Genomic DNA, 17477 nt, shown 5'->3' on the forward strand with positions numbered 1-17477 from the left:
AAGTTGTGTATACGTGAGCGTGTGGAACGTTGCGTGTGTACGTGAACGTGTGGAACGTTGTGTGTGTACGTGAGCGTCTGGAAAGTTGTATGTGTACATGAGTGTGTGGAACATTGTATGTGCGTGAGTGTGTGGAACGTTGTGTGTGTACGTGAGCGTGTGGAACGTTGTGTGTATACGCGAACGTGTGGAACTTTGTGTGTGTACGTGAGCGTGTGGAACGTTGTGTATGTACGTGAGCGTGTGGAACTTTGTGTGTGTACGTGACCATGTGGGACGTTGTGCGTGTACGTGAGTGTGTGGAACGTAGTGTGTGTACGTGTGGAACGTTGCATGTATACGTGAGCGTGTGGAACGTAGTGTGTGTATGTGTGGAACGTTGTGTGTGTATGTGTGGAACATTGTGTGTGTTCGTGAGCGTGTGGAATGTTGTGTGTGTACGTGTGGAACGTTGTGTGTGTACGTGTGGAACGTTGCATGTATACGTGAGCGTGTGGAACGTAGTGTGTGTACGTGTGGAACGTTGTGTGTGTACGTGTGGAACGTTGTGTGTGTTCGTGAGCAACGTTGTGTGTGTTCGTGAGCGTGTGGAACGTAGTGTGTGTACGTGTGGAACGTTGTGTGTGTACGTGTGGAACGTAGTGTGTGTACGTGTGGAACGTTGCATGTATACGTGAGCATGTGGAACGTAGTGTGTGTACGTGTGGAACGTTGTGTGTGTACGTGTGGAACGTTGTGTGTGTACGTGTGGAACGTTGTGTGTGTTCGTGAGCGTGTGGAATGTTGTGTGTGTACGTGTGGAACGTTGTGTGTGTACGTGTGGAACGTAGTGTGTGTACGTGTGGAACGTTGCATGTATACGTGAGCGTGTGGAACGTAGTGTGTGTACGTGTGGAACGTTGTGTGTGTACGTGTGGAACGTTGTGTGTGTTCGTGAGCGTGTGGAACGTAGTGTGTGTACGTGTGGAACGTTGCATGTATACGTGAGTGTGTGGAACGTAGTGTGTGTACGTGTGGAACGTTGTGTGTGTTCGTGAGCGTGTGGAATGTTGTGTGTGTACGTGTGGAACGTTGTGTGTGTACGTGTGGAACGTAGTGTGTGTACGTGTGGAACGTTGCATGTATACGTGAGCGTGTGGAACGTAGTGTGTGTACGTGTGGAACGTTGTGTGTGTACGTGTGGAACGTTGTGTGTGTTCGTGAGCGTGTGGAACGTAGTGTGTGTACGTGTGTGGAACGTTGTGTGTGTACGTGTGGAACGTTGTGTGTGTTCGTGAGCGTGTGGAACGTAGTTTGTGTACGTGTGGAACGTTGTGTGTGTATCTCTAGGCTTTCTGATATTGGCATCACTGGCTCTGCTCTTTCCTGGCTCATTTCCTACATTAGCGACAGAAAGTATTACATCACTATACAAGGGTTCAGATCTGCCACTGCTTCACTTACACAGATTGTTCCTCAAGGTTCTGTTCTTGGCCCGCTATTGTTCATCATCTACATATATCCACTTGGTGACATCATACGCAGGCATGGACTTAAATTCGTAACCTTGGTGTCTTATTCGATCCAACTTTATCTTTTGGCTCTCATATTTCTTCTCTTGTTAAAAACTCTTTTTTCCATCTTCGTAATATTGCTCGTCTACGATCTTCTCTCACTTTAGCCGATGCTGAAACATTAATTCATGCATTAATCACATCACGCCTGGACTATTGCAATGCCTTATTTCTTGGTCTTCCCAAAAAACTTATTTCAAGATTACAGTATGTTCAAAACTCTGCAGCAAGAGTTCTCTCCTCCACTAGGCGTTCTGCTCACATTACTCCTCTGCTTCATGACCTTCACTGGCTACCTGTGGCATCACGTATCCACTTTAAGGTATTGCTCTTAACGTTCAAAGCATTAAATGGTCTTGCTCCCCAATACCTGTCTGACCTACTCTACCCTTACCACCCTGCCCGGTCCCTTAGATCAGCTGAACTGGGTTTATTGTCCATCCCTCGTTTCCGGCTGTCTACTGTAGGTGGAAGGTCATTAGTGTTAATGCTCCTAAATTGTGGAATTCGCTACCTCATACACTACGTAATACCTCATCTGTGGCTACTTTCAAGACCCAGTTAAAAACATATCTATATAACATGCATTTTGGATAATGTGACTATCTGTATCCTATGTGACTGTATGTGTGGGGGTTTAAATGTATTGTAATGTACAATGTAAAGCGACCTTGAGCTATGGAAAGGCGCTATATAAATAAAACTTCTTCTTCTTCTTCTTCTTATGTGAGCGTGTGGAATGTTGTATGTGTACGTGTGGAACGTTGCATGTATACGTGAGCGTGTGGAACGTAGTGTGTGTACGTGTGGAACGTTGTGTGTGTACGTGTGGAACGTTGTGTGTGTTCGTGAGCGTGTGGAACGTTGTGTGTGTTCGTGAGCGTGTGGAACGTTGCATGTATACGTGAGCGTGTGGAACGTAGTGTGTGTACGTGTGGAACGTTGTGTGTGTACGTGTGGAACGTTGTGTGTGTTCGTGAGTGTGTGGAACGTTGAGTGTACGTGAGCGTGTGGAACGTTGCATGTATACGTGAGCGTGTGGAACGTAGTGTGTGTACGTGTGGAACGTTGTGTGTGTACGTGTGGAACGTTGTGTGTGTTCGTGAGCGTGTGGAACGTTGCGTGTATACGTGAGTGTGTGGAACGTTGAGTGTACGTGAGCGTGTGGAACGTTGCATGTATACGTGAGCGTGTGGAACGTTGTGTGTGTATGTGTGGAACGTTGTGTGTGTACGTGTGGAACGTTGTGTAGGTTCGTGAGCGTGTGGAACGTTGCGTGTATACGTGAGCGTGTGGAACGTTGAGTGTACGTGAGCGTGTGGAACGTTGAGTGTACGTGAGCGTGTGGAACGTTGCATGTATACGTGAGCGTGTGGAACGTTGTGTGTGTATGTGTGGAACGTTGTGTGTGTACGTGTGGAACGTTGTGTAGGTTCGTGAGCGTGTGGAACGTTGAGTGTACGTGAGCGTGTGGAACGTTGAGTGTACGTGAGCGTGTGGAACGTTGAGTGTACGTGAGCGTGTGGAACGTTGCGTGTATACGTGAGCATGTGGAACGTTGAGTGTACGTGAGCGTGTGGAACGTTGCATGTATACGTGAGCGTGTGGAACGTTGTGTGTGTATGTGTGGAACGTTGTGTGTACGTGAGCGTGTGGAACGTTGCATGTATACGTGAGCGTGTGGAACGTTGTGTGTGTATGTGTGGAACGTTGTGTGTACGTGAGTGTGTGGAACGTTGAGTGTACGTGAGCGTGTGGAACGTTGCATGTATACGTGAGCGTGTGGAACGTAGTGTGTGTACGTGAGAGTGTGGAAAGTTGTATGTGTACGTGAGTGTGTGGAACGTTGTGTGTACGTGAGTGTGTGGAACGTTGTGTGTACGTGAGCGTGTGGAACGTTGAATGTGTACGTGAGTGTGTGGAACGTAGTGTGTACGTGAGTGTGTGGAGCGTTGTGAGTGTACGTGAGCATGTGGAAAGTTGTATGTGTACGTGAGTGTGTGGAACGTAGTGTGTACGTGAGCGTGTGTAACGTTGTGTGTGTATGTGTGGAACGTTGTGTGTACGTGAGCGTGTGGAACGTTGCATGTATACGTGAGCGTGTGGAACGTAGTGTGTGTACGTGAGAGTGTGGAAAGTTGTATGTGTACGTGAGTGTGTGGAACGTTGTGTGTACGTGAGTGTGTGGAACGTTGTGTGTACGTGAGCGTGTGGAACGTTGAATGTGTACGTGAGTGTGTGGAACGTAGTGTGTACGTGAGTGTGTGGAGCGTTGTGAGTGTACGTGAGCATGTGGAAAGTTGTATGTGTACGTGAGTGTGTGGAACGTAGTGTGTACGTGAGCGTGTGTAACGTTGTGTGTGTACGTGTGGAACGTTGCATGTATACGTGAGCGTGTGGAACGTAGTGTGTGTACGTGAGAGTGTGGAACATTGCGTGTACGTGAGCGTGTGGAACGTTGTGAGTGTACGTGAGTGTGTGGAACGTTGCATGTATACGTGAGTGTGTGGAATGTAGTATGTACGTGAGCGTGTGGAACGTTGTGTGTGTACGTGTGGAACGTTGTGTGTACGTGAGCGTGTGGAACGTTGCATGTATACGTGAGCGTGTGGAACGTAGTGTGTACGTGAGCGTGTGGAACGTTGTGTGTGTACGTGAGTGTGTGGAACGTTGCATGTATACGTGAGCGTGTGGAACGTAGTGTGTACGTGAGCGTGTGGAACGTAGTGTGTACGTGAGCGTGTGGAACGTTGTGTGTATACGTGAGTGTGTGGAACGTTGTGAGTGTACGTGAGCGTGTGGAACGTTGTGAGTGTACGTGAGCGTGTGGAACGTTGTGAGTGTACGTGAGCGTGTGGAACGTTGTGAGTGTACGTGAGCGTGTGGAACGTTGTGAGTGTACGTGAGTGTGTGGAACGTTGTGAGTGTACGTGAGCGTGTGGAACGTTGTGAGTGTACGTGAGCGTGTGGAACGTTGTGTGTGTACGTGAGTGTGTGGAACGTTGCATGTATACGTGAGTGTGTGGAACGTTGCATGTATACGTGAGTGTGTGGAACGTTGTGAGTGTACGTGAGCGTGTGGAACGTTGTGTGTGTACGTGAGCGTGTGGAACGTTGTGTGTGTACGTGAGCGTGTGGAACGTTGCATGTATACGTGAGTGTGTGGAACGTTGTGAGTGTACGTGAGCGTGTGGAACGTTGTGAGTGTACGTGAGTGTGTGGAACGTTGCATGTATACATGAGTGTGTGGAACGTAGTGTGTACGTGAGCGTGTGGAATGTTGTGTACGTGTGGAACGTTGTGTGTACGTGAGCGTGTGGAACGTTGTGTGTGTATGTGAGCGTGAGGAACTTTGTGTTTTTATGTGAATGTGTGAAGCGGTGTGTTTATATGTGAGCGTCTGAAACGTTGTGTGTGTGCATGAGGAACTGTGTGTGTGTGTACGTGAATGTGTGGAACGTTGTGTGTGTGTGTGTGAGAGAGAGTTGGAGTGCGAGTGGAATGTTGTGTGAGTGTGTGTGTGAAAGAGAGTTGGAGTGCGGGTGGAACGTTGTGTGTGAGAGAGAGTTGGAGTGCTGGTGGAACGTTGTGTGTGTGTGTGTGTGTGTGTGTGTGTGTGTGTGTGTGTGTGTGTGTGTGTGAGTTGGAGTGTGTGTGTGTGTGTGTGTGTGTGTGTGTATGTGTGTGAGAGAGCTGGAGTGCGGGTGGAACGTTGTGTGTGTGTGTGTGTGTGTGTGTGTGTGTGAGAGTTGGAGTGCGGGTGGAACGTTGTGTGTGTGTGTGTGTGTGTGTGTGTGTGTGTGAGAGTTGGAGTGTGTGTGTGTGTGTGTGTGTGTGTATGTGTGTGAGAGAGCTGGAGTGCGGGTGGTCGTGGGAGATCGCGGCTCGTCCGACTGCCATTAATCACGGTCGACGGCTCTAGTTTTCGATCTGCATGTGAAAGGAAACGCACACATTGTTTATGCCTTTGACTGGTGTCATTATTTCAGGCCTGAGAGAGAAGTTTACACTGAACATCATAAATGAACTGGAAACAATCACTTTTCTCCTTGAGTGAGTAACGCCAGTGGCCCGTCGAGACTCGTCCTCTACAGCACATCCTTCCTTACAAAAAATGAGAAACACAAACTTTTAGAATTTTAGAAAAACAATTTTCTAGTTTTTCAGCACGACAGGGGCGCGTGCTTGTCAATGTTATTTTATCTATAATGTGTTTAGGGTTTGAAAGAACTACAGAAACATTAACAGCATTATGACATTTTGGCACATATAAAAAGCCACAAACATTTTCAAAAGATTACTGTTATAAAAACGAGCCTCGTCTGAAAGGCAAAGGGGGAAATTTATAGCAATATCTTCAGTATTACTCAGAAGTATAGTTTCAAATATAATTATTTTGAAGTGTTGGTGCTTTATGTAACGTCATCTAGTGTAAGTGATAAATCACATTTGAGATTTGTGCTGGCTACTGTATACAGGCCACCAGGGCACCATACAGACTTTATCAAAGAATTCGCTGACTTTCTATCAGAGTTAGTTCTGGCTGCAGATACAGTCATAATTGTTGGTAATTTTAATATACATGTGGATAACGAAAAAAATGCATGATTGGCATTTAAAGACATCCTGAACTCTATTGGAGTTAGACAACACGTGTCAGGACCTACTCATTGTCGTAATCATACTCTAGATCTAATATTATCACATGGAATAAATGTTGATGCTGTTGAAATTCTGCAGCAGAGCGACGACATCTCAGATCATTATCTAGTCTCGTGTAAACTTCATTTAGCCAAGGCTGCAAAGTCGACTCTGTGTTATAAATATGTGAGACCTATCACTTCTGCCACTAAAGATTGCTTTATTAATAATCTTCCTGATCAATTTCATCATCTCAGCATCCCAGATAGCTTAGAAGAACTCGATATTGCAACAGAAACTTTTAACTCTCTCTTTTCCAGCACTTTAGACACAGTTGCTCCGTTGCGCTTAAAGAAGATTAAAGAAAATAGTCCAACGCCGTGGTACAGCGAGCACACTCGGCCTCTTAAGAGAGCAGCCAGAGAGATGGAGCGCAACTGGAAGAAAACAAAACTAGAGGTATTTCGCATTTCATGGAAAGAGCAAACACCAAAGCCTGCGGGCCCAGCTCGCCCTCCCCGTCCTCCTGTGAGAGCTCTTCGGCCCAGGGCCCACACCCTCCTCCATCTGCTCAAGGTGAACCAAAAACAACTGATACCAGCTCTCAGTGATATGTGTTGGGTCCCTGCTATGATAGCAGTAACTTTCTCAAATGTTTACAGAACAAGCGGGAACCCAGTGTGCCTGTATCTCTCTCTATTGCTGTTCTAATACAAGATAGAAAGTCTAAGGCCTTCAATAGCCGTAAAGCAAACCCAACTAATCTGGTGCCTATTACACGTCAAACTAAGATTGCTGTGGGCACAAAAAGTAAGTCTGTTAAGATAGCACTTTTAAACATCCGCTCACTTAAAAAAAAAATCACTTCTAGTCAACGACTTAATAACCACAAACAACCTGGATTTTATGCTTCTAAATGAAACCTGGCTAGAAGACAGCTTCAGTGCAACAATCCTCAATGAAGCAGCCCCTCCTAACTTTACTTTTATGAGTGTCTGCAGAGCTGTTAAGAGAGGTGGGGGTCTAGCTGCGCTTTTTAAAGATATCTATCAATGTAAGCAAATATCATTCAAATATCTGGGTATTGTGTTAAAAGGTGCTCCACGCATTTTACTCATCATTATTTATAGGCCTCCAAAATACTCTCCAGCCTTCGCTGAGAACTTTACAGAACTGTTATCAACAATTGCCTCAGAGTTTGACTGTTTTGCCATTGCTGGAGATTTTAACATTCACATAGATAATGCAGAAACCAATATGGCAAAAGAAATCAGAACTGTTTTAAAAACTTTTGATCTGACTCAGCATGTACATGGACCCACACACAATCGTGGACACACTCTAGATTTACTTATCAGTAAGGGTCTAAACATTTCATTGATTGTTATTAAGGATGTAGCACTGTCTGATCATTTCTGTATTTTCTTTGATATATTGATCTCTCCTGCCACTGAAGCGAGATCTGTGTCTGTCAAGAAGAGATGCTTAAATGAGAACACTAGTGTACTATTTATGAAGGCTATATCCTTAACACCAAGCATATCTGCTGACTCTGTTGATTTTCTCCTCGAGTCCTTTAACTCAAAAGTTAAAGGTGTAATTGATGATATTGCTCCTGTGAAAGTCAGGAAGAAGAGTGGCAGACAAAAAGCACCTTGGAGAAACTCAACAGCAGTGCAAAATATGAAAAGACAATGCAGAAAAGCAGAGCGCATGTGGCGGAAGACAAAACTTGTAGTCCATTATAACATCTACAAAGACAGCCTTCATGCTTTCAATATGGAACTAGGCAAAGCTAGACAGACTTTCTTCTCAAATATTATAAACAGTAATTTAAACAACACACGCACTCTTTTTGCTACTGTAGAGAGACTGACAAACCCCCCAAGCCAGATTCCCAGTGAAATGCTCTCAGACAGCAAGTGCAGTGAGTTTGCTTCTTTCTTCTCTGAGAAAATCAATAATATCAGAAAGGTGATCAGCACATCCTTGAGTTGCGCTGGGGTCAGACAGATCAGACCACCTGAGAAAGTAGCTACTATGTCTGACTTCAAAGAAATTGATGGCAAAATTTGGGAAGAAACCGTACAGCACCTTAAAACATCAACCTGCGCCCTTGACACACTTCCCACGTCTTTTTTTCAAAAGTGTGTTAAACAGTTTAGAAGCAGATCTTCTAGAAGTGGTAAATGCCTCACTTCTCTCTGGGAGTTTTCCAAACTCCCTGAAAACTGCAGTTGTCAAGCCCCTCCTGAAAAAGAGCAATCTGGATAAGACCATATTAAGCAACTATAGGCCGATCTCAAATCTTCCTTTCATAGGCAAGATCATTGAAAAAGTTGTCTTCAATCAGCTGAACAAATTCTTGAGCTTGAATGGATACTTTGACAATTTTCAATCTGGTTTCCGACCGCACCACAACACAGAGACAGCGCTCATAAAGATAATAAACGATATTCGCTTAAATACTGATACAGGCAAATTATCAGTGCTGGTGCTACTCGACCTCAGTGCTGCATTTGACACTGTCGATCATAACATACTTCTTGACAGGCTGGAAAACTGGGTGGGGCTTTCTGGTGTAACGGAGGCCAGCTGGTAGTTGCTGTGCGAGTAAACCTCACTCCTCTGATCTCAATAGGCGCTCTAGCGACAGACGCTAGAGGCTGCAGTCTTTAGCCTCCTTGTTAGAGCGCCTGACTCTCATGCCGGAGACCCGGGTTCGAGACCCGCACGGAGCGGGGTGTGAAGGACCCGGGTGAGAGGGGTTACATTGGTGCCGTGACCCGGATGGGAGTGAGGTTTAGGGGGGTGAGTGTAACGGAGGCCAGCTGGTAGTTGCTGTGCGAGTAAACCTCACTCCTCTGATCTCAATAGGCGCTCTAGCGACAGATGCTAGAGGCTGCAGTCTTTAGCCTCCTTGTTAGAGCGCCTGACTCTCATGCCGGAGACCCGGGTTCGAGACCCGCACGGAGCGGGGTGTGAAGGACCCGGGTGAGAGGGGTTACACTGGGATAGTCTTAAAATGGTTCAGGTCATACTTAGATGGGAGAGGTTATTATGTGAGTATAGGAGACCATAAGTCTGAGTGGACATCCATGAAATGTGGAGTCCCTCAAGGCTCAATTCTTGCACCACTCCTGTTCAACCTGTATATGCTCCCAATGAGCCAAATAATGAGAAAGAACCAAATCTCTTACCACAGCTATGCAGACGACACACAGCTCTACTTAGCCCTATCGCCTAACGATTACAGCCCCATTGACTCCCTGTGTGCCAATGCATTGATGAAGTCAACAGTTGGATGTGTCAAAACTTTCTTCAGTTAAACAAAGACAAAACTGAAGTCATTGCGTTTGGAAACAAAGATGAAGTTCTCAAGGTGAACGCACACCTTCACTCTAGGGGTCAAACAACTAAACATCAAGTCAGGAATCTTGGTGTGACACTAGAGTCAGACCTTAGTTTCAGTAGTCATGTCAAAGCAATAACTAAATCAGCATACTATCATCTGAAAAATATTGCAAGAATAAGATGCTTTGTTTCCAGACAAGACTTAGAGAAACTTGTTCATGCTTTCATCACCAGCAGGGTGGATTACTGTAATGGACTCCTCACTGGCCTTCCCAAAAAGACCATAAGACAGTGTCAGCTCATACAGAATGCTGAGCAGAACCAGAACATATGAACATATCACACCAGTCTCAGGTCTTTACACTGGCTCCCAGTTACATTTAGGATTGATTTTAAAGTATTATTACTGGTATATAAATCATTCAATGGCCTAGGACCTCAATACACTGCAGATATGCTCACTGAATATAAACCCAACAGATCACTCAGATCATTAGGATCACATCAGAAACACCAAGGGTTCACTCTAAGCATGGCGAGTCGGCTTTAGCTCTTATGCTGGAACAGCTTCCAGAAGAGATCAGACGTGCTCCTACAGTCACATTCACATCCAGACTCAAAACACTTCTGTTTAGCTGTGCATTTACTGAATGAGCACTGTGCCAATGTTCGTCCGACTGTTTGTACTGTATTTTGTTTTCTTTTTGATTCTAAACTGTTTTAATTATTCTTATTTCTTTTGATTATTGTAATTTCTTCTATATAAAGCACTTTGAATTACCATTGTGTATGAAATGTGCTATATAAATAAACTTGCCTTGCCTATTAAAACCGGAATTTGATCCTACAGAATTAGTCAATTAGAGGCCGATCACGAATCTACCTTTTCTGTCAAAGATACTAAAGGCAGTAAGATCTGCAAAGCTCCAGTTCTTCTCTATATCAGTGTCAGTGTTTCTGAACTCCTGAAACGCCTCCACTGTAGTCTTGAGTTTCTTCCGGGAATGAACACATCACAATATTCCTCATTATAATAATTCATATGCAGAATAAAGGGGCGGGGCCTGGTTGAGTTAGTTAGTAGTGTGTTAAACTGGCGGTTATGGTAAGGGGCGGGGCATTTCCCAAACACACTTGAAGCTCTCGACCAATCACAACACACTGCTCCAGCCGACCAATCAGAGCACAGTGTGCTTTTCAGAAGGAGGGGCTTCATAGAGACAGGAAGTAAACAGAGCGTTACTGACAGACTGGGAAGAGAGGAGTCGCAACAATGGAGAATAGGGGGAAAATAATGTGTTTTTGAACATTCAAGCATGACAACCATGTTATATTATATTGATAACATTGAGGTTTTATCTCACTAAGGATGAGCTGACGTCACAGATGTTGTTGTGTGTGTGTGTGTGTGTGTGTTTCCAGGCGTGATGTCAGACAGACAGTTCGGGACTCAGTTCGTGTGCAGTGTGGTGGCGTCTCACGTCAGTCATCTTCCCTCCACCAGCCTGAGCTTCATCTGGATCGCTCCTCCACCCGGCACAGGCTGCGTCAACTTCATGTGAGTCACTCACACAACAACCTCAGCTCATGCATGTGAGAAAAACAAAACCTCATGGCGTGAGGAAATCTCTGAACACATCTGACACGAGGCAGATTCTTCACGAGTGAGTGAGTCCTGAAAGGGTCGTCACACTGTGTTTGCATAAAACATGCGAAGCTTCCAGAACCAAACATGCATCAGTTTCAGATCAACAGAAGGGCCAGTTCTTGCCTCTCAGAAATGCAAAGCAGACAAAAGACCTTATCAAAAGCTTATTCAAAAGCTCCACACATTTAGATGTCCCTGTTTCAATTCTGAGAGCAAAAGTCTAGAATGAGGCGAGGAAACAGCTCAGGTGTGAATGATTATGTTGCCCTTCATGTGCTATCAGAATTATTATAAATACACAGACATGAAAGACCTCTCAAGTCATATTTAGGACTGGGAAATGGGGTGATCATTTTGATACCAGAGTTTCTGTGTTGGGCGACCTTTCATGCTGAAAGAGAGAACTATCGCTGTAGTGACGGTGAAGTTGTATTCATTTCCCCACAACTAGTTACAGACTTATATATTTACATACTGCATATAAATAATCATTTGATGCATATTATATGTAATTTACATAGCATGTTTTGGCCTGGAATTCCAGAATAGCAGTAGTAAAATGTTTATTGTGCAGATGCACTACAACCTGATATCAAGGATAAATCTGTTGATTTCCAGCTCATATGGAGGCCGACAGCCGGTAATAATAGCAGAGATGTTGTTTGCTGTGAACTAAAGGCGTGCGCTCAGAGGACACAGACGGCGTCAGATCGTATACATGTCAATTATGCCAGGACAAGCTTTCAGATCGAAACCCCTTGAGAGCAGACAGTCACTTAAAGAGCCGTTTTCAGCACTCATGACTTCACAGTTTTCCCTGTGTGTGTCAGGCTCACAAATCTGTGTGTGTGTGTGTGTGTGTGTGTGTCCGCGGGTCAGCAGAAGATCTGTGCACGTGTGTGTGTGTGTGTCCATGTCTCTCCGCCGTTTGTCACTTTCAGAGTTTATGTCGGGCGTATCTGAGCATTCAAGGCCAAATGTTCAGTCATTCATAACCCTGCCATGAAGCCATGATGGGAAAAAGCCACTTTGCTTCAGAGGCGGCGAGTGTTTAGGCATTTCTCTTATTACGATTAATTGACATTGAATGGAGTCCGGGCTGTTTGTGATGGACCATCTGTTCAGGGCAGGCTGTGTTTCTGGATCATACAAAACACTTTCGTTCTGTGTGCGTATTGTTATTTTCTTTTCCTGGAAAGAGTCGATCATATATACTGTCTTTGGCTATACAAACAAATGCCATATGAGTGAACTGGGGCAAGATGAAATAACTGAAGAAGTGAGATTGATCGAATGAAAGACACAAAGAGAGTTTCCATTGTTTAATTCTGCAAGTTGAGCTCGACAGCCAGCGAACATTCTGTGAAATTCACAAACAACTGAAAAGTTGACGACAATGTCAAATTTTGCAATAAAGGCTTTATAATACAGAAATATATTCCTAAATGATGTATAGACAGACAGTATGTATTCCTCTGTGAGAAAAGAAGTGCACTTGTAGTGTACTTCAAATAATAAAAGTATATTTTTAAAAAATGGAACTTATATTAATGGAATAAAAGGAACTTAAAGACAGCACACTCCCATGGCTGTTTCTTAACACACGAGTATAATTTTAAAAGTGCACTTTGTAATAATGTCAAATTAAAAGATTTACTTTAAAGCACATTTCAAATCATTATGTTTGAACTCTTTCCCCGCCATTAACTGAATTTTCAGGCTATCCATGTTTTGACAGTTGTACAGTAGGGGGCGCTATTACTTATGATAGAGTCCAGAATCTCCTGATCAAAACACAGGCGAAGAAGAAGCAGAAACAAGCGATAGAAGCATTGCTGACGCACATGTAAAATAACACGATCATCAAATATTAAACAGCATATAAACCAAAACTCAACGTTACTGAATGAAGTGTTGAACCCATGAAGACCCATGACTCGATCTTCTCCATCTGTGCTTGATCATCGCTCTGAATCCCATCTGGATAAAGATTTTGACAAAAACGTGTACAAAAACATTGTGTTCACGTTTAAGTTCAATATAAAGCACTGAACTTTGGTTCAACCGTGTGCAAACACACAACAGTCACTTGCGACGCTCAGTGAAGCCAGACTGCCTTAATGCTCTTGTTTGTAATGAGCTCTTAACTGTTGTCAAGGTCATTTCATTCTCACCTTTACTTAAATGACTTCCAATGACCCGGTATAATGAGCAGGTAATTTGCCAACAGCTCCCTGGAAGCCTCTTCTAAACGCTCATTAAATCTGCATGCGCCGAGGGAGCGCTTCCTCGCGACAACAAACACTTCCTCGTCCTCTATTCATTTGACAACACGCGTAATCTGATCAGCGGAGGCTGAGACTCTCACGTCTCTCACACTAAATGAGATAAGAGGAGAGGAAAGGAGGCTAAATATTGTTTTCCCTCTTGCTGATTGATTACTCGTCAGCCGTCGCAGCTGGAGCTCAGCAGAGCAGATCAATCAGACAATTAAAGCATTTTTTTAAAGGCTAAATGCAAACGTGCAGAATGAGTGTGTGTAGCTCTGGCTGTGATTCCCGTTATTAATCATGATTAGAGAGCTGTGCGATGATGTTCAGGGTTTTCAGCAGCAGATGTTCTGCGGATGTTCGAGCGATAGGCAGTGTGTGACTGTGCATCAGTTCCACACGCGTGTGTGTGATCGTATGTGACGGGGGTCAGAGGTCACAGAGGGTCTGGATGGTCTAGCTGTCAGACGTGTGCTGCGGGCCGGAAACATGTAATCACACTACAGCATTCAGCATAATAACCTGTTTCTGATGTGTGTGTGTGTGTGTGTGTGTGTGTGTGTGTAAGAGCATTCAGCATAATAACCTGTTTCTGACGTGTGTGTGTGTGTGTGTAAGAGCATTCAGCATAATAACCTGTTTCTGATGTGTGTGTGTGTGTGTGTGTGTAAGAGCATTCAGCATAATAACCTGTTTCTGACGTGTGTGTGTGTGTGTAAGAGCATTCAGCATAATAACCTGTTTCTGATGTGTGTGTGTGTGTGTGTGTGTGTGTAAGAGCATTCAGCATAATAACCTGTTTCTGACGTGTGTGTGTGTGTGTAAGAGCATTCAGCATAATAACCTGTTTCTGATGTGTGTGTGTGTGTGTGTGTGTGTGTGTGTGAGAGCATTCAGCATAATAACCTGTTTCTGATGTGTGTGTGTGTGTGTGTGTGTGTGTGTGTGTGTGTGTGTGTGTGTGTAAGAGCATTCAGCATAATAACCTGTTTCTGATGTGTGTGTGTGTAAGAGCATTTAGCATAATAACCTGTTTCTCATCTATATACTCCTTCAGCTATATACACCTTATATACTCCTATATACTCCTTCACCTATATACTCCTTCACCTTATATACTCCTATATACTCCTTCACCTATATACACACCTTCATCTATATACTCCTATATACTCCTTCACCTATATACTCCTTCAGCTATATACACCTTCACCTATATACTCCTATATACTCCACCTATATACACCTTCATGTATATACTCCTATATACTCCTTCACCTATATACTCATTCACCTATATACTCCTATATACTCCTTCACCTATATACACCTTCACCTATATACTCCTTCACCTATATACACCTTCACCTATATACTCCTATGTACTCCTTTACCTATATACACCTTCATATATATACTCCTATATACTCCTTCACCTATATACGCCTTCACCTATATACTCCTATATACTCCTTCACCTATATACTCCTATATACTCCTTCACCTATATACTCCTATACTTCTTCACCTATATACTCCTATATACTCCTTCACCTATATACTCCTATATACTCCTTCAGCTATATACTCCTTCACCTATATACTCCTATATACTCCTTCAGCTATATACTCCTTCACCTATATACTCCTTCACCTATATACTCCTATATACACCTTCACCTATATACTCCTATATACTCCTTCACCTATATACTCCTATATACTCCTTCACCTATATACACCTTCACCTATATACTCCTTCAGTTATATACTCCTTCACCTATATACACCTATATACTCCTTCAGCTATATACTCCTTCACCTATATACTCCTATATACTCCTTCACCTATATACTCCTATATACTCCTTCACCTATATACACCTTCACCTATATACTCCTTCAGTTATATACTCCTTCACCTATATACACCTATATACTCCTTCACCTATATACTCCTTCAGTTATATACTCCTTCACCTATATACACCTATATACTCCTTCACCTATATACTCCTATATACTCCTTCACCTATATACACCTTCACCTATATACTCCTATATACTCCTTCACCTATATACACCTATATACTCCTTCACCTATATACTCCTTCAGTTATATACTCCTTCACCTATATACACCTATATACTCCTTCACCTATATACTCCTTCAGTTATATACTCCTTCACCTATATACTCCTATATACTCCTTCACCTATATACTCCTATATACTCCTTCACCTATATACACCTTCACCTATATACTCCTTCAGTTATATACTCCTTCACCTATATACACCTATATACACCTTCACCTATATACTCCTTCAGTTATATACTCCTTCACCTATATACACCTATATACTCCTTCACCTATATACTCCTTCACCTACATACTCCTATATACTCCTTCACCTATATACTCCTATATACTCCTTCACCTATATACTCCTATATGGGCCATTCTACAGAATTGGTGCAAACTGCTGTCCCTCATCCAAAAAACACATTTGAAAAGCATTTAATTATTAAAATCTTAGATGTTTACTAAGATCCTTCAATTATCTATTGAAACCCACAATAATATTTAAGATATCAGTAAGCTTTACATATATAAAATCATTATTTATGGGCTACTTTCAATTAGGAGGTGGCTGTCCCAAACCCTAACCCCTAAATTTCAACTTGTGAAAATTATATTGAAAAAAATTTTGCAAATTTTTCCATTCTTGTTTTAAAAAATATATTTTTGTTTTCTTTTAAAAAATGAAGTAAAAAAAAAAAAATTATTTTATTTTTTATTTTTAAATCATGAAACTTTATCTAAAAAAACTTGTCCCGCATTTTCATGTCACTACCAAAACAGTGAATGTTGTAGTCCATTGGCTGAGACTGATTTTAACCACAGCCCTACATTTTTGATCAGGAAATATTCCTGTGTCCCTCTCTCTCATGTGCTATATGGTGAGTAGATTGATCCCCACATTTTGAAGTAAATGTGTTCTAAAGTCTAAAAATCTGTGTTGTAACTTTAAGGAATGTCACTACCAAACTCATTTTTTCTGCTATTGAGAAAACTTTTTTGGATGTTATTCCATAAAATTTAGTTGTTATATGTGTTCAACTGTTCTGACCAGTGATTGCTAACCATGTGCTGATTAGCATCTTCGAGCTAGGCTCAAAAGTATCTAAAATTGTCACTACCAAAACAGTCACAACCGTAACATGTCTTGAAGTTTCGGTTGTGACATTATTGTTTTGGTAGTGACAAAAGGGAACACATAATCCTTTATTTGGAGGAATAAACTACATTTTAGTACAGTTATGCAAATAATTACTACTGTAGTATGTTTTAGTAGTGTTTTAGTATGCAAGATTCTGTTAAAATTCTGTAATGTGATGAGGTTACAATTACTTAAGGTTGCAGTCCATGATACTAGCTTAGGTGTAAGGTTGTTGTCAGTAATGTTAATTTCTATGATTAACTTGACAGGGAGAATGACAGAAAACACCAACATGACAAAAAAAAAAAAAAAAAAAAACTACAACAGAGAGACAGAGAGAATACAAATAAAGGTTGAGGGAAGACCCAGTGAAGTACGAGGAATACTTAAAGGATTAGTTCACTTTAAAAAAAACTTTTGCTGATAATTTACTCACCCCCATGTCATCCAAGATGTCCATGTCTTTCTTTCTTCAGTCGAAAAGAAATTAAAGTTTTTGATGAAAACATTCCATGATTTTTGTCAATATTATGGACTTCAATGGGCCCCAAACGGTTCAAGGTCCAAATGACAGTTTCAGTGCAGCTTCAAAGGGCTTTAAACGATACCAGACGATGAATAAGGTTCTTATCTAGCGAAACGATCAGTCATTTCAAAAATAAATAAAAAAGTTTAAGTTTTATAAGCACAAATGCTCGCCTTGCTCTGTTCTTCTTGCTTCTGTTTTCATCAAAAACCTTAATTTCTTTTTGACTGAAGAAAGAAAGACATGGACATCTTGGATGA

General features: G+C 42.5%; 1 protein-coding gene across 2 annotated transcripts in view; it reads left to right on the top strand.

Moving 5' to 3' along the window:
* The window catches only part of reln (reelin), a 157290-nt gene that overhangs the window by 40194 nt on the left and 99619 nt on the right, over positions 1-17477 (top strand). For both annotated transcript variants that reach the window (XM_084409692.1, XM_084409691.1), the window contains exon 3: positions 10971-11106. In XM_084409692.1, the coding sequence (XP_084265818.1) occupies positions 10971-11106 (136 nt within the window). The remainder of the gene's footprint in view (positions 1-10970; positions 11107-17477) is intronic.

Source organism: Rutilus rutilus, assembly GCF_951802725.1.
Source record: "Rutilus rutilus genome assembly, chromosome: 5".
Classification (NCBI taxonomy): Eukaryota; Metazoa; Chordata; class Actinopteri; order Cypriniformes; family Leuciscidae; genus Rutilus; species Rutilus rutilus.